This window comes from Centruroides vittatus, unplaced genomic scaffold (assembly GCF_030686945.1).
Source record: "Centruroides vittatus isolate TY-2023 unplaced genomic scaffold, ASM3068694v2 scaffold_386, whole genome shotgun sequence".
NCBI lineage: Eukaryota > Metazoa > Arthropoda > Arachnida > Scorpiones > Buthidae > Centruroides > Centruroides vittatus.
The window spans coordinates 3106580-3130711 of NW_027122706.1; the positions used below are offsets into that span (position 1 = coordinate 3106580).

The 24132-nt window shown below is 32.0% G+C and overlaps 1 protein-coding gene across 2 annotated transcripts in view; it reads right to left on the bottom strand.

The window, feature by feature from the left end:
- The window catches only part of LOC136988711 (calpain-15-like), a 124529-nt gene that overhangs the window by 54754 nt on the left and 45643 nt on the right, over positions 1-24132 (bottom strand). For both annotated transcript variants that reach the window (XM_067286656.1, XM_067286655.1), the window contains exons 2-3: positions 15133-17329; positions 5518-5704 (exon numbers count right to left, since the gene is read on the bottom strand). In XM_067286656.1, the coding sequence (XP_067142757.1) occupies positions 5518-5704; positions 15133-17329 (2384 nt within the window). The remainder of the gene's footprint in view (positions 1-5517; positions 5705-15132; positions 17330-24132) is intronic.

Below are 24132 nucleotides of genomic sequence, written 5' to 3' on the forward strand. Positions count from 1 at the left end.
ATTTTCATATTTTAATGTACTTTGAATTAATTAAAATTAATATTTTATTATAACTGCATTATGTATCTTATTAAAAAATTGTATACTAAATGTGAGAAAAACGATAAGATTGCTATTGTATATTCAAATGTCAGTGGCGGAATGGAAGCGCTTCCGAGACAGCTTTCAAGGCGAGGATAACTGAATGGTGTAGAGCGGCCAGAGGGCATTGGCGCATGCGCTTTACAGAGCAGCAACCTCAGCCGGTTTAGCTGGTGGAAACTACACACGTGTAACGCTTCCAACGATTCTATCCCTTAGCCACTTGGTAGGGAGCTATCTGACTAAGTGAATTGTTTTAGATTTAAAAAATAAAAAGTATTCAATGTTATTTTTATGTACATTTTGTACATTTGTACATTATGTACGTTTTATTGCAAAGTTATATTTAATTACAGTATAATTAAAAGAAAATTATAATTATATTGACAGATATTCAGACAAAATCTTTAAAATTTTTATCACTCTTAGATGTTTTTCATAATATTGAAATTATTAACAATTTTTCCGAGCGTGTTTTAATTCTTTAAATTAAGTAAATTTTATGGGAAATTTTTTGATTTATCTAAATTACGTAGCGAATTGCAATATTTACATTCGTGTCCGGACTATATTGACAAGTAACTCTTAAACATAAAACATATTATAATTAATGTCGATCCGAACAAAGACGTACTAAAAGAATTATATGATTTAATATCATTAATATTTACGGTACCATTTACCGGTGGGTCTGCTGAGCGCAGTTTTTCGACCACGAAGCAAATTCATACATTGGCCAGGAACACTCGGTCAGAGGAAAAATTGTCGTTGCTAGCGTTGGTTTCGATAGAAAAGGAGCTTTCAAATGTGTCGATGGAGTCGACGACCAGCGACTTTTACGATAAAGTAATTAACGACTTTGCGGAAAAAATCGCCGAATAGAGTTAGTTTATAAAAAATTTTAAAAAGTTTTTATATCATTGTTTGTATCATATCAATTAGTATTACGTATGTACTATTTGTATTTTAGAACTAAAATACATAAATTGTTTATTTTTGTCATTTCCAGTATTTGTTTAAAACTTTTATGGAAATGTCATGTACCGGACAGGTCTGACCCGTCACGAAAGACGCGAAAAAACGGTTAATTTAGAGAAAAATTTATTAGTTTAAAAAAACATAGGTAAAAGTCGCTTGTAGTCGGACACCCATTGTTTATATCAAACTGCCAGGCAGAAACCATAAATCGCGAAAGGAATCTTTCTATGATCAGTGGAAGATCGAATTCGTCTTCGATTTTGAGTTTTCTCACTCTCCAGGTAAGAGGCTCGTTACATTTAGTAACCAGGGACCAACCACTCGGGAAGCGTGATTGAGGGAGAACGACCAATCAAAATGGATGAAAGAAAGAACGGAGATTGATATAATTTCCGACAATCGAGGACACCTGGCACTCGGTTAACGTTCCGAATAACCAAAACGCCGTGTGTCAACGCGCAAAAAAAAAAAAAAAAAAAAAACAATTTCTCGTCTATTGTGCCAACCTGTAACCCGTGCCACTTCGGACTTACACCGTGTCTCCGACTCCAACGGACAAAGCCTCCCCGTGCCTTACGAACTCGTCAACGCCACTGTCCCGGAGCCACCTTCGATCGACCATCAAAGAACCACATCGACGCTCGGGACGTCCGAACGACCGATTGTCCTAAAGCAAACTATTTTGTACATAGTGTATGTTTATTTTATGTTAAAATAAACGGTTTTTGTCAGATACTTGTCGTCTTTGTCTCTACAGCCACCACCTATGTACGAATGGACCCTAGACCATTACTGACACGCAATTAATTGATTGCCCCTGGAAGTCGGCTTCTTACAGAAACACAGCTTCCCTATCATCAAATGTCACGGCACGCCACTGATATATTGTGAATAAAAAAAGTGAGTTCATCATGGAAATTGTAACTATATGCAAATGAAAAAATAACTCATATCAACCACTAGAGAGCTAGAATCTGATACAAAATGGATAAAAACTTGATAGTAGGGTGAGACGATTTACTTGTTGTTTTTAATGTTAAAGCATCAGATCCTCAAATAAAAGGCTGCCATTTGATTGTTTTTAATAGTGTGAATTTTTACCTATTGTTATTTGTTTTTAACAAAGTTTTTTCTTCAAACCAATGTAACGGATACTTCTGTGGTTATGTTGAAAGGATTAATGGATAGACTCAAAAATTAAATATTTTTTAAAATATTCTTAACTTCTAATTTGAAGAATTCTAATTTGAATAAAAAAAAGTTGCTTCTAAAGTCCAAGTTTCTCTATTATTAGTGTTTTTCTTTCTATAAATTTTGGGTTGTTCGGAAAGTTTGTAGCGATTTTTAAGAGAAATAAAAGAAATTGTTTTAAAACTAAAAATATACTTTTATTCCATTATGTATGCGCCATTGTTTTTAATGACGTGTTGCCATCTATGGGGCAGCTTCATGATACCCTCTTCGTAGAACTTTCCAGTTTTTCCTGCGAAAAACTGATCCACGTGGTTTTTGCAAGCTTCCAAAGTATCAAAGTTTTTATCATGAAGGGAATTTTGTAGAGAACGGAACAAATGGTAGTCCGACGGGGCAAGGTCGGGTGAGTAAGGGGGTGGGGTAAAACATCCCAGTTTAGTTCCAATAATTTTTGGCGTGTTCGTAAAGACGTATGAGGTCTGGCATTATCTTGGTGAAACACAATACCTTTTCTATTGGCTAGTTCCGGACGCTTTTCTTTAATTGCCATGTTCAGCTTATCCAATTGGGAACAATACTTATCAGAATCAATTGTTTGATTCTGTGGAAGCAGCTCGTAGTACAGGATTCCCTTCCAATCCCACCAGACAGTGAGCATGACCTTCTTTGGATGAAGACCGGCCTTTGGAATTTTTAATGGTGATTCATTTTTCTTACCCCATGATCGTTTTCGGCTGATGTTGTTATAAATGATCCACTTTTCATCACCTGTCACTAAACGCTTCAGAAAAGGGTCACTTTCATTTCGTCTTTCAAGACAATCACAAATGGAGATGCGATCCAGTTAGTTTTTTTCCGTTAAGTCGTGAGGTATCCAAATGTCATAACGATTCACGTATCCGAGTTTCTTTAGATGTTGAAATACAGTACTGTTTGATGACTTCACTATGTCTGCAATCTCTCGAGTTGTGTAATGAGGGTTTTCATCCAATAATGCTTTGATCTGGACCTCTTCAATAACAGGAGGTCTTCCTGAGCGAGGAGCATCTTCAAAGCTGAAATTACCCGTTTTAAATTTTGCAAACCACTTTCGAACAGTTGATTCTGATACAGCACTCCCACCATAAACATCACATATCTTTTTAGCTGTTTGTACAGCATTTTTGCCTTTACAAAAAAGAAAAGAAACAAGTGTCGATAATGCACGTTGTTCGCATCCATTTTTTGCAATGAGACAAATTAAACGCTATTTGAATAATCTTAATGGTTTTTTTGTAACGGACGCGTCTCAAGGTCATTTATCGTAATATTCATTGGTTTGTACAATTCTAATCATTTTTGCGTCAATCGGTGTCTCAACTGTCGGCTATCAAAAATCACTACAAACTTTCCGAACAACCCAATACATAATTTTACACATAAAATACAAACATGATTTAGAAACCAAAATTAATTCAACGACATATATCAGAGGGAATTATGCATGAGCAACATAATTTCAAAAATATATGGTAATGATGTTAAACAGTTTAGATAAACTCTGTTTAAAAACAGGATAAGAATAATGTATCAAGAATTATGAATTCTATATCTGCTTCAGTAAAACTGATTGAAATACAGCTGTTAGTATTAATGCAAATTTAAAATATTATTACTATTTTAGTGAATAAAATAAAATTTCTATTTTATTTTGCTTAAGTAAGCTGCACAATTGATATTTGTAGTTAGATTAGGGACTCTTAGCTTGGTTTCCAATTAGGATATGATAGGTTAGATTAAATTAGATTAGGGTTTGTTAGCTTTAGTCCTCTGGTTAGGTTCGTCCTAGGTTATAGTAGGTTAGTTTAGTTAGTGAGTAAGTTAATGTTTAGAAATAAAATAAAATAAAAAATTAAAAAAAAATTGGGGTCTTGCCCGTTTGTCTCTGTTGGTCCATTCGTCTTGTCTAGTTTGTCATTGTGTTCATTTTCTTTGGGCTGTCTGTCTAGCTGTTAAGTAATATTAAGATTCGCAATTGTGTTTGGTTTTATTAGTATTAAGTACATATAAGTTTTCCTACTAACAACCACTTGGCACTAACTTCTACACTTAGCTATTTGTGGTAGCACCCAATTATTGATGTTCGCTACACTCAGGTTTTCTTTTAGACCCTTTGGGGGCCTAAGGCCTTGCAGCATAAAAACTGCATGCCAACATCAAACATAGAGGGTACTGTAGCCATATGTACGCCGTTCAGAGGAATCCTGTATTTCTCTACTGTCTATCTCCTCTCCCTCCTCCTTCCTCTCCTCTTTCCCTTACCCTCTTTTCTGACGGCTAAACATTTCGTGTACAGCCGATGTCTTTCTTGTATGTATGTATGTATGTATGCACAATTGATATATAGATCCACCAATGGTAATTATCTAAAATGATATGTGACTGATCCATTTTTTGAAATGCACTGTTATGAAAAATCTCTAAATTATCAAAACTAAACTTGCACCAACAAAAACAAAAACAAAAACACCAGCTTTTTGAAATTATTATTACTTTAATTCCATTAAATTTCATCAATATCAATTTAAACAAATTATCAATAATCATTATTATCATTATTATGCACTCTATAATAATTTACATATCATTATCATTTTTTATTTATTATCACTTATTGTATCATTTTTAATCATTATCATTTATCATTTTTTATTACTCCAATGATTATCATTTTAAATTATCATCTTTTATTACTCCAATGATTTGCAAATAAATCAAAAAATTCAATTTTATCAAAACAATTACAATATCATTCTATTATAAATAGAAACATTCAATTTAAAGTAATTTAGATTTATCAAACATTTTGACCTGAAGCAGATCCCAATTAGGATTGAAATCACTTGTTATAGCAGCATATTTATATTAAAATATATTTTCTGGTTTAATTTTGAAGGTTTTGTTGGTATTATTTACTAATATATAACCAACTATGGGAAGATTTAGTAATTTAGATTAGAATATTTATTTACAAAGTGATAAAATATATTTCTGTTGCAAAACAATGCTGCTGTTATATGATAAATTTAAATTCCCAAAATTTTTCAAAGTTAAATTTGCAAATTTCATTGAAATCATTTAGAAGAAGTTTCTTTGTAAATATTTGTACCTATTATTTTTGTAAAATAATAATTTCTATGAAAACCTAGATTCTGAGAAATTATTTAATTTTTCTTAGAAGTATGTAATAATTATATTAATATAACAAAAGAAAAAGCAATATACCTTGTGATATATCTGAAGGCATGGGTGTTCGAAATACAGCCCACCTAATCACAGCTTCACTGGGATCACAAGTTATTTCATGAGGTCTAAGCCAATTACAGCCATATTCATCTCTTTGTTCTTCAGGATTATAATACAATGATTTGGGAAGTGGTGGAAAAGCATCATCAACAAATAATTCTTTATTCTGCAAAAAGTAAATTTTATTATTACTTTAATATTCTTCATAATTTTAATAAACTTTATTATTCCATTTTTTATATTCCTGTCTAACCCTGGAAATTGGCATGTCAATATTAAGTATTTCATATAAAATACAATTGCAACTGTTTGTTAATGTTAGAATTTATGGGTTTTATTTACTAGAAGTTTTACATAGAACAGGAAAAAAGTGTCTTTTTTATTATGGGTAGTATACACAAGAACATTTGGGCAGGTTGTCAGATCCTCATGAATTCTTGTCACAATTTTTATATCAAAAAAGTTGTTCAAAAATCTCAAATCCCTGAATGCATATAACTTATTAGCAGAAAACCTGACAAAGAAAGAAAATGGAAAAATCTTTTTAATTGATATCTGTATCTGCACATATTTTACATTATTTTTTTATTTCTGCTTACTTGTCCAACATCTCCAAATCATTTTCATTACATTCTTCACCTTTACTGTTATTAAAGCTAAGAATCATGTAATTGGTTGGCACAAAAACTTTATATTTTCTTTCTGCCATAACAGTTATTCTAATTTCCAGAATGGTATTCAGAATCCTCAATCCAATCTGTTTTGCAGAGGATTCTTAATAATATTTGTTTCTGAGAAAACAAGCTCCAGTGTTCCAATACTTATTGGTAGAGAAAGAATCCTAATGAGAACGATGTATGCAATACTTTGCGATTATGGTGGATAAAATCCCATATTCATCCAGTGGCATGTGGTGACATTTGGTGATAGGGAAGCTATGCTGGTCCTGGGTAGATTTATTGGAAGTATTATACAATATTTTGGTGTATAGAGCATCCACAAGCTAAATCGTGTGAGGTTGGTGCTCTGTAAAGTGCATGCACAAATGCCTGTAATCTGGCTGCTTTACATGATTATATTTTCACCATGGAAGCTATCTTGTATTTGACAATACAGCGCACTTCTGTTAGGAATATGTATATACAAATTTTATCATTGTTTTTCACATGTATAAACATTTGTAATAATATATATAATGCGGTTGTAATAAAATGTTAATTAATTTTAATTAATTCAAAGTACGTTAAAATATGAAAATAATCGCACAATATGTATTTATATTTTAGAAAATACAAGGGAAGTGGTGCTTCCACAGTTCCATGGACGGCACACCACTGTATTCATCACATGTAGAGCAAACTACTTTTCTGCTGCAATATGTAATTCAAAATGGATCTCAATATAAAGTTTGAAAAAAATTTTTAAATTTCTGAATTGTAGCAACAAATAGCCTCATGATCCTTGACACTTTGCAAGATTATGATATTTCCCTTTCAGATTGTAGAGCTCAAGCATATGACAATGGTGCAAATATGGTAGGAAAATACAATGGTGCTCAAACTAAACTACTTGAACTTTACTCAAATACCATATTTTAACCCTGCATTTGCCACACACTCAATCTCTGTGGAAATGATGCAGCAGAAAGCACTCCAGAAGCAACTACACTCTTTGGGACTACACAAACTATTTACAATTTGTTCAGTTCTAGTCCAAAAAAGTAAGAAATTCTGGTCAAGCACATAGGCACCTCTCTTCATGGAATATCTGGCACTAGATGGTAAGATTGAGTTCAAAGTGTAAAATTTACACATCTTCCAGGTTTTAAAGTTGCACTGGAGGAAATATTGGGAGTTTAATTTGACTCCAAAATCTAAAAATTATATTGAAGGCACTTTGCCATATGTAACATCATTTTCCTGTATCATAATGGCTGTTTGGTATAGATTACTTGTACCAATTGATTTTTCCAATAAAGTTATCCAAGCAAGAGATACAACATTAGATGTTACAGTATCAAAATTTTTGAACTCGCTTGAGCAAACTGAACTCTGAAACAAATGGAAATCTATGTGAAATGAAACAAAGCTTATAGCTTCCAATCTTGAAATGGATGGAGGTCAAGTTGTCATAAGGCTAAAGTGCAGCAAAACATACACAGACATCATTTCATGATGTAAGATATGCACATGGTGAGTGATTCAACAAGAGAATATAATACACATATATGTTTTCGTCACCCGTGTTTATTTTCTTTACAGGATTCTTTTATAATTCCAACACTCTTCGTTCTTCCCCTGTTAATTTTTTTTTACATATAATTCCTGCAGACACTCGGGTAGAATTGTTAAGCAACCTCACGACAAAAAAATATTCACTGCGGTACAAAAATAAGGAACTACGACTAAATACTTAAAACTACTTATACAATTCACTCACATCAACCTTTGAAAAACCAGTGATAATTTAATTGAAAACAAATGTTTTCGACCATAACTATTGAGATTCGTTACAATTTCTAAAATCTTTTAGAACGTTTTCAAACTTTCGTATAACTCTCCCACCGATTGGAACATTTACGATCCCTGGAAACTCTGGAGATATACAAAGCAGGATTGCGCACAAACTGCATCAATTCTAAAGATGCAAATAACATTTCTCATGCTTGGAAGTTTTGTTACAAAGGGGAAGATCCCCACAGCTCTATTTAACGTACATTTCTATCCTTTGTTTATATATGGAATATAATTACATTATATTAGTTCGTTTGTGCCATGCTTGCTACATATGTCAGCAACACATATGCTTCCATGGCAACACGCACGCACAACGCTTTTTTATATGAAAGTTTGAAATCGTTCTAAAAGATTTTAGAAATTGTAATGAATCTCAATAGTTATAACCTGACAAAGACCAAGTTACGTGGTCGAAAACGTTTGTTTTCAATTAAATTATCACTGGTTTTTCAAAGGTTGATGTGAGTGAATTGTATACTTCACCAGTATTTATACAAGTGGATAATTAATCTTTATACAAATAAAAAAGAGAGAAGAAAGATAGACAATAGGATAGTTGGATATATGATGATAGAAAAGAATGGGTACCCAAAGTGTCGACAATCTCGGGGTGATGGTGGTGCTTGCTAGATTATTAACTTTCTGAATTGTAGAAATTGTTGATTGTAGACATCTATCTTATTCTCTCAATAAGTTTCTTGAGGTTCCTATATTGGGATATATTTCGGATTCCTCTCGAATGCTAGCTTAGGCTTGTCGTCTCCTTTGTTCTCCAGTCAATGCCAGAACAACCTAGAGGTCTTCACAACACGACCTATCTCTCCAACATCCAAGCCAAAAAGTGACCTCTTGTCCTACACTTAGCCCTCAAGACCTTTTCTTTGTCTTTTAATTAGGTCACCACCATTTGAACAGGGAAGGGTTAGGGAAGAAGTTTCTAGGAAGTGATAGACAAAAGAACTAACAAAGAGGAAGAAAAAGAAGAAAATGGAATAAATACTAAGAATAATATATACAATAATATACAAAATAAGGTGTATGACCACAATGACAACACTGTTCCAGATACCAATTTAACAAAACTAGATGATACAGATGAGTCACCTGAGGAAGCATATTTTGGGTTTGCTTTTTATGTTGTCATTGATAGTGTGATAAGTGGGACAACAATTTACTTCAAAGCAAAGAATATTTCAGATAAGTTCAACTTTCTCTGGAACTATCTCACTATGTTGGAAGATCTTGAAAAAAAGGCACTGTCTTTCTTGAAAATATCCAGATGATTTTACAGAGGACATAGTCACTGAGCTCAAACACCTACCAATAGTTCACAAAGCTAACTTTGGCCAAACCATCAAACCATTGAAACTGCTAAATTATTTGCATGAGTACAAACTACAAGGATGGATTCCAAGTATCTGTGTTTGTCTGTGTATTTTGCTTACTATTCCTGCCATAGTTGCATATTCATAATGGTCTTTCACTGAGAAGAAGTTGTTGATCATGGATAAAAAAATTATCCATGATCAACAATGAGCCAAGACCATCTTGATGACTTAGCTACACTCAGCATTGAGTCTGAAATTGCTAGAACTGTTAGTTTTGATAAACTTCTCCAGAATTTTGCCCAGAGAAAAGGCAAGGAAAGCAGTATTGTTTATTTAATGTATGTTTCAAACTAACAATTACAGTAGAGCATCGTTTATCTGAAAGCCAGTTAACTGAAAGCTTTATAAATATATAGGCATATACATATATAAATACACTCAAAAAACAAAATTCAGCAGTTTATAACACTAACCTTTTCCATCTAAATAAAAATAAATGTTTTTGTCATTTTAAAACAACCATCTTCAGGATTTTGCAAAAATCTGAATGTAACATATGCAATCAAATGTTGAATTCAAATTTAAAATGCTGTCTGATTGGGCATTGTATATTGTAGTTGATGTACCCAAGGTAACATTGTTGTGAGCATGCGGACGAACAATACAAGGCAAAGTTGTACACAATAAAATATTTTATTAACAGTTCGTGTGGTTCTATATACACTTGATTCTTTAGGATCCCAACTAGGCAATTCCAATATACACAAAATTGCTATGATGTATCTTTGTGAAAACAAAGGAGGATAACACGTGTTCGCGACAATAATTTTATGTTTTGGTATTTTCCTGAAATATTATAACTAACTTAAACTATCTTAAACTAACTTACAAACTAAACAAAAAGAGGAGGAAAGGATGAGAGAAGGGGTAAGAAGAATAAAAGAAAAAAATTTGGTGGGGTACCCAGATTTTCCATGGATCTTCACTCTAATAAAAAGGAGAATTGCACTCAATTCGCTTTTCACTATTCTCTCTATATCTCCGACCTGATAATACCTAGTGACCAAAGTATTACCAGAAATCTCTTGATTTTATCGTCAGTCTATTTCGTTCGTCTTCTTGTCGACAACTTAAGGTCTCTTTGTCCCACTAATCGATGATCTCAACCTTTTTCTTTTACAGTCTGCTTCCACCGAACACTAGCACAAGGATGTCCATTTTTCATTTACTGACGCCCTTGGGGCTTTTCTTTCTTTTGTTTCCCCCTTTAGTTCTTGGAATGAGGTTGCCTTACCCGTAAAGAAAGAATGAATGAGAAAGTTCTAAAGACAGTAAAAATGGAAAACAAAGGATTGAGATTAATATCAAACTTATATCTAACCCCTATGTACGCAGGCATGGCGTAGTGCCACAACATAAGGTTATCATATTTCACATAGGACTCTCCAGGCAGTAGATAGAGTTTTGTTATCTTTATAATTGATAGCCATTTTATTTCTGTTGACTTGGAAATCCCCAATCTTTTAAATATTTAAGAATGAAATGTTTTTTGAGCAATATAATAATTCCATCTAGTCTAAGTGGGCCTGTACTGTACCTCTGAACTGTCTGCTTAGTCAGCTAAGAAGGTATGCTAACTAAATGGAAGAAATGGAAAAATGTATGCTAACTAAAAGTCAATGAGATATGAATGCCACTTGGACACAATTTAGATGAATAGTGGCAAACAAGGGCATTGTTTGCCACTACTATGTACAAACAAAACCCAATATACACAATACTTAAAAATGGGAAAGACCCCTAAAACACACAGAGAGCCCCAGAAACTGAATGTAAAGGATCACAGGAGTGGCAGTGACCTAGTATACATTGGATCAACCACTTTACAGAGCACTTAGTATACATTCTTTGGAGCAGAGGATAAGGGAGATCAATATGACTTGGATAATGGTAAACTCTCCACTGCCCTGGCCACATACACCTCTGATAAAGACAGAGGTTTTGTTCCATCAAGTGACACAGATATGCACTGCTTGTGAAGATGAAGGTATTCAGGATGTAGAGGCCCTTGAAATTTTTAAAGTCGACAGGAGGGAGATGTGTAGTAATTATAAAGAAGCAAAACAAATCTTGTATGCTTAGCAAGCAATGTAAGATCTGGCACTACCTACAGAAAGTCATCCAATCAATGTAACCCACTGAATTACATAATGATGCATATGTTACCACTTCATATGTCCATTGAATCATGTAGCATGCTACATTTGAATTGTTTTAAGAACATAACATTGGGTATTTTAAAACAATTGAAAACATTTGTTTTTATTTAGACAGTAAAGGTTAGTGTTATAAACTGCTGCATTTTTGATTTTTTAAATGTATTTATTTTGAAGGCATGTAGTGAAAGAAGGTAGTAACTATACATATATATACCATATTTACTTGCATGTAAGACGAGGTTTTTATTCATTTTTCACTGCTTCAGAAACCCAGATCATCCTATATGTGCAAGCAAAAGATTCTTTGCGTTTTTGCAATAATTTTTGTAAACTGTGTATTTGCATTTTTTACCAAATGCTTACCCTCTTATATTTAAAAACAAGTATTTAATCTGTGTCGTCTCAATCGTTCTTGTGTATTGTCAGGAGCAAAGATGAGTAGGAATAGGAAAAGCAAAGCTTTTCAATTGAATTCCAATTTGAAATTCCAAAATCACATGGGAGCCCAATATAAGTTTTAATCTGTTCCCTTGTGAAAACAGATGATTATTTGGAAATCAGAATTTCGGAGAAACTCATAAGTGTAATTGACTGAGAGGGAATTCAATTTGACTGTTAAGAATTGGTAAAAAGGGTTTCCGATTGTTCAACTCTACATGAACAAATTATGTTGTCGATTTTACAAGATTTTTCCATAAAGTTTGAAATGCCAGTAATTTTTGCGGGACAATGTGTGCATTTGACATTTTATTTGTGATTAAACGAAATAAAATTATATTGTATTAATAAATCTAATTTTCTTTATTTTGATCTTTAAAATCACACCTCGTCCTATATGCGAGATCGTCTTATGAGTGAGTAAATATGGTATATGGTAATATAATTATGTTGTGTGTTATTCTATATTGTAAACCTTCATATTTTTAATTTTCTTTGATATTTAAATATTGATCCATCTGATGATGATTTATGAAATCATTAATAAAAATTAAAAGTTCTATTATTTTTCCAGTTTGAATTCATAAGGTACAATTTAAAGAGAAAACACTAAAAATTTCATATTCTGATTTTTTGATTGGAAACAAAAGCTACTTAAAGCTATCTATAAAAATCAAATGAATTTTATATTCAAAGGACGAAATCAATAAAAATGTAATATAAATAATTTTGGTTAACATAATTAAATACTGTACAAAATAAAAAGTAAAGCATATTTTGTTGGTTTGTAAAAAAATTTTTTTTATTACAAAATTTGACCTCAATTTTCATTTTCGTAGTAATTTTTTGAGGCCCTTTGGAATTTGAAGCCCTAAGCTACAGCTTACAAAGCTGACTTGTAAATCTGTCCATGCCATTGATTTGATAGTTCCAATGGTTGTTCAGCTAATATCAAAGGATTTGTGGCATTGGCTTTGATCTTAAAGCAGTGTCACATAATCTTAGCTTGTTTAAATGGCTTTTGTTCAATTTATTTCTACAAACAAGCTTGAAAGTTTATGGATGTTTTTGTACCCTAAATGATCCAATGTTTTGTGCCATAGCAAGATGTGTTTAAATGTTTGTATAAAACAGTTACACAATGTGTTTTACTCATTGTTTTACATTGTTTTATTTGTTGTAAATAAATATTGTTTATGTAAAACATTACTTTGAAACATAAATTTACTTAATAGAGATTTTTAAAATTTCTTTTTCCTTAAAAAACAATTTTGCTAGTCTTGCAAATTGTAACTTTACCATGATGATCAGCAATGAATTTTACTGACATTGTTAGACACTTGTTAATTTTTAGTTCAAATTGGAAAATAATTTTAAAATGTGTGGCATTCAGTTTAGCTTTTTACACAGCAATTCACAATTATCATACTCAACTGGAAAATGATTCATAACTTCTCATTTTCATATTTTTTATTAAAGCAACAGACTATATTATTATAATATTTTTATTGATATTTTAACAATAGCTAATTAAAATAATTAAATTTTAAATTATGAAAAAAATCAATTTATTAAGTTACATTTCTAATTTTATTATAAAAAAAATGATTCACAAATAAAAAGTTATTTAATATGTTTTTAGATATATTCAATCATTAATACAATTTTTAAGCTAATAATATATAATGATTTGTTTTTTAGAAAAATTATCATTCTTTTTTGAATATGAGAGATAAACATTCTTTTAAAAGTATTATGCGAAACAGATATTCTGGAATAGTTAAATATAATTAAAATAGTAAATATCTTTTTTTATTTTTTGAATAAGGAGCTTTTAGAAATAAAATCTGTTTCTTCATAATTTTGAAGTTTAGACTATTCACAAAAAATAATAAAATATTTTTGAGTCCATCATTAATCCTTTAATCCAACCACAGAAGTAACAGCAATAATGGTTAGAAGAATAAGCTTCTTTAAAAACAAATAAACATATGTGAAAAATTCACAAAGTTAAAACCGATCTAGTGTCAGCCTTTTATTGGAGGATCTGACACCTTTCTATTAAAACCACAAAAAATTCTTCTCATACATACTGTACTCAGGGCCGGATTATCAAATAGGCAAAGTAGGCAAATGTCTAGGGCCCGTAAGTCGGAGGGGCCCGGCTTCGGTGCAGAAGATTTCTCCGTTTGAAAATGAGTTAAATTTAAGAAATTCGATAGGACAGAAAATGCTGTACTTAACAATTCTTTTCTTACTAAGCTCCTCTCGACTAGCCATTGCCTTAAAAAAAAAAAAAGGTCAACAGCCTCCCGTGGGTCAGAAGTAACGCCTCGGGATCTCGCGCCATCTAGATATATTCCTAGGGCTGCGTCTCGTGGTAGTACCGATGTATGGATGGTTATGATTTATTTTCTAAATCTACACCTATATGTCGCGACATCGCATATACGATACAGCGTTCAAGTCGAGTGCAAAGATATTACAATTCAATAGTGTTTTATAAAAGAGTTAAAAAGGGTGACACTACGGTGTGACTTGGGGTGACACCACGATATCCGCACCGGGTGTCACCCATGCTAGCTACGCTAATGTCACATTATATAAGATTTGTTTAGAAGCAACTTATTTAAATGGGGCCCCAATTTAAATTTTGTCTAGGGCCCGCTAGAGGCTTAATCCGGCACTGACTGTACTTATCCCATTTTAACTGCTTCTAGCCCTCTGGTGGTAGGTACAAGTCATCCACTTTATTTGCATATGGTTACAATTTTCATGAATAGTCTAAACTTCAAAATTATGAAGAAAATATCCTGAGTCAACATGAGAATTGAAATCTGTTTCTATACTAATGTATAGTATGAATCTTGCTTGAATAATCTTTCTTGATATATCTATGAGAAATATGTAGAAGAATAAAATATTTTTAAAATTCAATTAATCACAATTGAATAGAAAATATCAATGAAATGATATGACAAATAACTATTTATGCTGATGATAATTGTGATAAAAATTAATAAGCATTTCAATATATATTTGACAGATGTATCAATACTTTTAGCTAATTAATTTATTTAATTAAATTGATACCTGTTCACAAAATACAGTTATGTGTTTCCATCTTTCACGGGCATCATTTTCTTCTACAACTCTTAATTCCTCTGTTAATTCACTTTCACCTTGGCAAGGAACACCACTGGTACATGCTTTATCTGGCCGGAGAGAAAGCAGGCTTCTGGATGTTTGGCATATTTCACAAACAACTCTAGTTCCTTTGTTATGGTAAGTGCATGATGAACATTCCCATTTATCAGCTTCACTGCAACTTTCTTTTCTACCTCTTAATGTTCTTGTACTCCAAGTTGTTGTATCTGAAACTGAGGGTCTAGGATTATATTCCTCAGTACCACATGCAGAACATTTTGATTCAGATATAGGATTTCTCAGTGTACACCGTGAACATTCCCAACTTTCACTTGGCTTAAGTGTGCGATACTGGTTGTTAGTAGTACTATTGAGCTTTGATCCTCCACATGCTATACAGAAACTATCAGATGCAGAGTTTATTAAAGTACATTTCACACAAGTCCACTTATCAATCAATGGCACACCTAAAAGTTTACTTAATCTATTTTCTGGTTGATCTTTGTCTTTTTGTCTATTTGTATAATGAACTCTTTCACTAGGTATATCCACATGAATATCAGTGGAATTATCAAGAAGAACAGGAGTATCACATAAGAAACAAGAATCAGACCATGATGGATTATTTGAAAAAGAACATTGATTACATGTCCAAAAATCTTCATTACATGAATCTTTAGCTATAACAACTACAGCATTATCCATTTGTGAAAATAAATTATCCACTGCTTGCTCATTTTCTGAGTTTTCCATTTTTGGTTGTACTGAATTACAGATAGTTCCTACTGGAACTTCTGAAAAAGATTTACTACGACGTGCTAAGGATGGACTTTCATTTTCAGGATGAGTGACATTATTTAATGAGGAAGTTTTTAGATCAGTTAAAAAACCTAAACTATATGCATTTCGTGGTAATGTTGTTGGAATGTTCAATCTACGAGGAGTTTCACAAATTTCACATCTAACAGCATCAGAAATATTTTCATAAGTGCATCGTTTACAAGCCCATGGAAGATCATTATCAACGTCCATTAACATAACATCTTCAGCAGAATGAGAACTTAATGCATCTTCAGTATTATTTACAGTATACAGATCTTTTAATCCTGAATCTGCAGAATTCTGTCTTTGATTACCTTTAGTCCTTTTAATATTAGATTTTTGCTGTTTTGGAGAGTAGCACTGTGACAAATCATTTCTTTTATTTGAAATGCCAATAATACCTCTTGGATCATGCAAGGCACTATTGCTGCTGTTATGACAGTTTCTGGAAGATTCACAAATTATACATTGATTTGTGGATGGAATATTTAAAAACTGACATTTATCACATGTCCATTTTGAGTTTAACTTTGGTAAATGTTTGGGTGATATAAAATGACTAATTAAAGGTCTGAAAAGTTTTTCAGTTACACATGCTTTGCCTTTTCGAGCTAAAGCTTGTAAATTAGCACATGTATCTGAAATTGTTTGGCCAGAATTTTGTAATTGATAGGTATGGAAATTCACTGCAGTTCCCAAAGTACCTATTTGCTGTTCTGATGAAGTAACATTATTATTAACATTATCTTTAATTATTTTAGTTTTACAACGTCCACAAATAACACATTCTTCCACAGAATCAAGATTTTCAGATTGGCAGAATGAGCATAACCAATTTAATGGACTTGAAAATGATAAATTTGTTGTTTTATTATTATCCTTAGTAGATATGTTAGTATCAACTGTTCTAACAGTATTTGTCTCAGTTTTATTCAGTAAACGCCTTGAAGTACAAATCACACATTCAGAACAAGCTTCTAAATTGATGAAATTACACTGGGGGCATTTCCATTTTGGTGTTTTTTTCCTAATACATTTCACAAAAGTTTTTTCTAAAAAGTTAACCTTTTTATCATTTAAGAAAGGAACATTATCAGATGAGGCACATTCTTCTTTTATAGCACTTGTGAGATCAACAAACAAATGGGGAAAAGCAATTGCTGTATCATTAATATTGAATGTAGATGTTCCATGCCAACTGACACTTCGATTTTTTATAACTTCTTCTCCATTTATACCATTACAACAAGTAGATGCAGATTTTCTTAAGGAAACTTTTTCACTATTTTGTGAATATTGATTTTTTAAATATTTGGCACTCCTGAAAATAAATAAAAATATTAATGTATTTGTTTACATAAAGTAATTATAAAATAATTGAAAATTAAAAAATTCAAAATAAATTAATATAAATAATAGTTCTACTACATAAATATTAACATTTTTTTTCCCTTTAAAATAAAACAAGCTAGGACACATTAGTAACTTTAAATTAGAGAAATGAGCAAAAACATCATGTTATTCAGGAAATGTATAACACTTATTTACATTATAAAATGATATTCATTTGTTACTAAAAGTACTTTAGTTCTTATTTCCCTTTCAGCATTAACTGAAATGATTTAATGATGATGTAGGAGAAAAACAAATCATAGCAAATGTTCAGCAATTTTTTTAATTTTAAGATATAACCAAAAAACATTCTATTGTTTTTATTAAAAATACAAACACAGACTATCCAAATAACATCTTCATTTGTCTTTTTTAGACTCTTTTTTGAACTTTTGACAGAACTTATCTAAAATGCAATGAGGTTTAACTTTTTATTTAAGGCTATGACCTCATTAAATTATATAAGAGAGAAAAAATAACACCATTTGAATACTCTATATTCATATTTTTAATAAACTTTAGTGTCTTGGATTTTTAAATGCAATATTCCATTGTTCTCTATGAAAAACTCATTATAGACACAAAATAGTATAATAAAATTTCAGCTGTTGTTCTATTTCATGAAAATTCAAGTTCAAAATATCAAGCAGAATAGAAGTAAGATATTTTTGAGGTAAGAAAAAAGTTTAATCAACATCAACAAATTTTAACTGTATGTTCTTGAAATAAATAATTCACAAAAATTCTCTAAATATTGCCAATTTCTTTCATTTCACTTTTTTGTTGAACATCAGTTTTTTAATATATGCTAATTTTAAACAGCTGTTATAAACTCATCAAACAGTTTTTCCCTTTGTCTAAAGTCACTAAGAACACTTAGAAAGTGTGAAAATCCTTTGTGAACTACAGATACAGTATATTCTTATGCTATCATGATTTTCTTAAAACTACCTAAACAGATAAACACAATCTTACCTTTAGTTCTCTACTATAATTTTTTTACATTCAATCTATGCTATAACTGATATTATTAAAAACTCCTATTTGAATTTTTATCTTAAAAGCTGATAATGTTTTGGTAATTATTTCTTATCTACACGATGTCATTTCAGAGAACTTTGATGTTAAGACATGAAACAATAATCATCATCCTAATAAGTTAGAAACTCGTTACTCTTTACATTGATACAAAGTGAATTTTAATGACTACAAATAATTATATATGTTACAGTCAAAACCCATTTTTAGTTAGAACACGTTTTAACTAGTTGAAACTAGTTTATACTGGATGTCTTTGTTAAAACCCGTTTTGTCTAGTTAAAACTAGTTTTAACTCAAATTCATTTTTGACTAGCAGTAAATTCTAGTTTTAACTAGACAAAATGGGTTTTGTCTAGTTAATTTACTGCTGTATATGTTTTGATTTTAGATAAAACTAGTTTTAACTTTTAACATTAGTTAAAACTAATTTTAGCTACATAAATATGTTTGGGGGAAATAAATAAAGTTATGTATAGTGATTTGGGGAAGTTGCCTAACATTTTGCTTATGAAGTCAATTATAACGATAATTTGGGTTTTGGAGGCCTCTAACGAAAATATCATATTCTTGAGCATGTTTTTCAAATAAAACTTTGGAGTATATGAAAAATATTGTATATTGTGTTTGCAATGACGACTTTTTTACTGTCTGGCATTTTAGGCACCTCACCCCAAGTATCCGAGTGAGATGCCAAATGCCATTAGGGTAAGATAACAAATATAATTGCATAAAATTAATTTTCGAATATCTTAACGAAATTTAATTTATTGCATATGTAGTACAAAGTACTTCATAGTAAGTATAACAGCACAGTATAAGTATTGTTAAGTTTCCGCTCGTTCTAACGTGCTCTATAGCTAGCTGAAAACCCTTTACAGTCCAAAAACCTTTTTGAGAAGTCCTTATATAATTTCCATGCATATCCTGCAATAAAACGAGAAAACAAAAATTTATTAAAAATAGGCATATTGGAATTCAATTAACAAAAAATAGGCATGTTACCCCAAGAAAAATGTGGCATCTTTCCCATTTGTCGGGGTAAGATGCCTAGTGGAGTCACGTATTCTAGCGTGTCCGATCAGGATCGGCGGTAGTTCACAATGGAAACTTTAGAACCTTAACTACATCACACATAAATTGTTTTTTGCAATTTTTAATAAATTCTATTTTAACTTTTAGTTTTAAAATGATTCTAGAAACATTTCACAACGAAAACTTCGTTCTTATCTTGCTCTTATTCTTCTCAGATGTAGAAAATGAGGTAATGGTAGCCAACTACAGCTTTCCGCACTCAATAATGGCACAACGATTCATCATACAAACACATGACAATGTCTGACGTCACCATTTGAAAATATCAAAAAGTAGGCATCTTCCCCCAAGTCACTCTATATGTTGCAGCCAAAACCAGTTTTTAGTTAGAACGCGTTTTAACTAGTTGAAACTAGTTTATACTGGATGTCTTTCTTATAACTAGAATTTACTGCTAGTCAAAAATGAATATGAGTTAAAACTAGTTTTAACTAGACAAAACGGGTTTTAACAAAGACATCCAGTATAAACTAGTTTCAGCTAGTTAAAACGCATTCTAACTAAAAACGGGTTTTGACTGTAACATATACATTTAAAACAATATCCGTATCCATACTATGCAAGGTTCTGTTTTGATTATATACAACAGCATTGCTTTCTTTCATTTTTCTAACAAGACAAAAACTAAAGATAATGTCATTGCAAATTTCATTTAATTAACATCTCCACCAATCAGTGGACAGCAACATGTTAAATTTAAATATTAAAATAATGTGGCTCTATTTCCAATTCTACAGTCTGACAATGTCCAATGGAATGTGAATGAAACTGTTCACGTAAGTACAATATTTTGTTGGATTCTTGGTTAAAAAAAATCAAAACAGTATTCTGTTATTGTCTATTGATTTTGATTTATGTGATTTATTTAAATTTAGTGTAGAAATTTCTTTTATATTAATTAAAGAAACATTCAAATATAATTTAACATAATTGTGAGCCATTACCCAACACCTTTGTTGGTAAAACACCCCTATGATAGTTTCCAAAGTATGCTACTTGTTGCTCTCACGCTTCTGTCATAATGACACAAAAGGATGGAGACGTAAGGGAATAGTGGTGGCAGACAGAGACATATACAAATGTACAATATAATTGCATTTACTTTTAAGGAAAAATTCTTACAATTAGTTGAAGCCAATGCTTGAAATGAATGAGAGTTCAGGTGGGAGACAATGTGAGGATATAGATTATTGATCCTATCACTCTTGTTGGCAGAATGAGATGATGTTCTGGTCCCAGGGGTAAGATGTATGAGTTTAGGTGGTTGTCCGGGTCCTCGATGAAAATGGAACATTATGCTCATGCTGAGAACCGTCATCTCAGCACAAGCATAATGTTCCATTTTCAATCTTAACTTTGCTATTTTAAATTTTGAATCACATTCGTTTTGGGTTTCTTGTTCCATTTCACACATATTCAAATTCCTTATAACCGTAGCCCAAGAAAAACCCGGATGGGGTTGAAAACGTTTGCTGATTTGTAAGTATGTATCACTGGAGTTTCAAAGGTTTTGTTTGATGAGTTATATTTCCTCCAGTATTTGCTAAGAAGTTCACTTGTTATATAATTTCATTTAAAAACATATGCTCTCCACCTCAAATTAGTAGTATCTTGTCCCTGTACATCATACTTTTTCTTTAACAATAGAGTTGTGCTAATCATCTATTAACTGCTTTCAAGGAAAAACATTTGAATTGAAATAATGTGACTTCTAGTGCAAACCAGAAGTTCATATATAGTCAATCAGGGCCTCCTGCCCCTCAGGTTTTCATATCTGGTCTTAGATTTCATCTACCTAATTCTGTTCTTAAGATTAAGGAAAGACAGACGAACAACAGTGAGAATTTATTGGTCTACATTTTTTTCAAAATGTTTTGAAGCCCAATAATTACAAGCACACACTTGTGTGTGTACACCACTGTATGAAGTTATTGTCTTTGTGTATGAAGTTATTGTCTTTGTTAACACTTGCTTGGATTGAAAGTTATTTAATATTTTAAATTTTTTACAAATGTTAGTTTAATTAATGTAAAATGGATTATTACTATATAGAGTTTAAAAAAATAAAGCAAGAAAGATAATGTCATGTTTAGTTTCAGTTTTGTTAATTATTATTTTGAATTAAATTTAATAATTATTAAATTCAATCCAAAAATTATTAGTTAATGTTAGTCTAATCATAACAATAAAATCATAGTCTAACTGCCTACCTTTAAAAATAATTAATTTATGTTAATTATTAATATGCTTCTTGTTTGGATAACTATGTTAAATTTTCAATTGGCTATTAATATGCCTCAAAATCAAACTTATCATAACAACCACAAACTATAATCCAAATAATACGGAAATTAATATGATTATTATGTAATATTTAAACTTGATTGTTTGTATCAGTGATTCTCAACCACTGTGCCACAGCACTTTAGTGTGCCCTGAGATTTTTGAAATGTGCCGCCACTGCGAATACCAGTGGCGTGCCGTGACATTTGATGATAGGGAAGCTGTGTTTCTGTAGGAAGCCGACTTCCAGGGGCAATCAGTTAATTGCGCATCAGTGATGGCCTAGGGTCTATTTGTACGTGCGTGGTGGCGGAAGAGATGTACCTGACAAAAACCAACAAAAAAGAAACATAAAATAAACATATCCTATGTACAAAATAGTTTGCTTTAATTAAGGGACAATCAGTCGTTTGGACATCCTGGGCGTCAATGTGGTTCTTCGATGGTCGATCGAAGTGGCGTTGACAAGTCTGTAAGGCACGGGGAGACTGCTGGCGTCGGGGACACGGGTTACAGATTGGCACAATAGACGAGAAACTGTATTTTTTTTTTTGCGCGTTTTGACACACGGCGTTTTGGTTATTCGAAACGTTAACAGAGTGCCAGGCATCCTCGATTGTCGGAGATTATATCAATCTCCGTTCTGTCTTTCGTCCATTTTGATTGGTCATTCTCCCTCAATCACGCTTTCCAAGTGCTTGGTCCCTGGTTACTAAACGTAAGAAGACTCTTACCTGGAGCGGGAGAAAATTCAAAATCGAAGGTGAATTCGATCTTTCACCAATCATAGGATGACTTCCTTCTGCGATTCATGGTTTCTGCCTCACAGTTTGATATAAACAATGGGTGTCCAACTACAAACAACTTTTACCTATGTTTTTTTACACTAATAAATTTTTCTCTAAATTAACCGTTTTTTCACGTCTTTTGTGACAGGTTAGACCTGTCCGATACATCACATTTCCATAAAAGTTTTAAACAGATACTGGAAATGACAAAAATAAATAATTTATGTATTTTAGTTCTAAAATACAAATAATACATACATAATACAAATTGATATGATACAAACAATGATAGAAAAACTTGTTTTTTTAATTTTTTATAAACTAATTCTATTTGGCGATTTTTTCCGCAAAGTCATTAATTACTTTATCATAAAAGTCGCTGGTCGTCGACTCCATCAACATATTTAAAAGCACTTTTTCTTTCGAAAGCAACGCTAGCGATGACAATTTTTCCTCTGACCGAGTGCTCCTGGTCAATGTATGAATTCGCTTCGTGGTCGAAAAACTGCACTCAACAGACGCACTGGTAGATGCAGTGGTGATATTCGGTGGGTTTGCACAGGTTCGCCTGAACCCGTTGTTAAAGTTTTCCGAACGGGTTCGGGCGAACCCGTTGTTAAAATTTTCAGTTTCCCGAACCTTGTTAAACACACGGAACATTTCTCAGTGGGTTTGTTTTTTTTTTTAAAATATATTAAAATATGCATATTATACTCTGTAATACTACTAAACTAGAGCCTTATACCCCGTTCGTACCGAGCATTTCAATCTAGATTGTGAGCAAGGTCAGGAAGTATGTCTTGGTGCGATTTCTCTCGACCGTTTCAATCAAGGTTTAATCGCGATCGATTCAAGAGAGTTAATGAAAGTAGATCCAGTCATGAGAGAGATCCCAGAATGCCACGCGCGCGAGATAATACAAGATGGCTTTTTTTTTTTTATAACCTTAAATGGAGCAGTCCATCCTTCCTGACAGTTCGTCAGGAGGTTGGTACTCCAACTTTATTCACGACCTTGCTTCGCATCTTGCTTTGCAAGGATTTAAATACATACATGCGAATGTAGCCGCTATATTATTATCCCAACATTGTTATCTAATTCAGTGTTTCTCAAACTTTTTGGTCTGTGACCCCCCTTTTGCATTTAAAAATTTCAAAGGACCCCGAAGAATGAGTATGTGTAGAAAAACATCCCGGAGGTAGTGGGTCAATTTAAATTCAGGAGGAGTTAATTTCTTTTGTTTAATTAATCTATCCCATGTTGAAATTCCTCTCCATTGCGTGTCGCTTTGCGTTGAATTTTTGTCAATGTTAAGATTAACAAAATTTTTTTTAAAATTATTTCTTTATTTTTCACAAACAAAATAAATATTTTGAAAAATATAACAACAAAATAAAAATTATATTTTGGAAGATAATCTAGTCTTGAAACGTTCCAATTCAGCACAATACAGACCTCAGAAAAACAAGCAAAACTTACCACTCACGATCGGAAAAAGTCTCGTTCAAATGTTGGCCCGTCCTTAAGG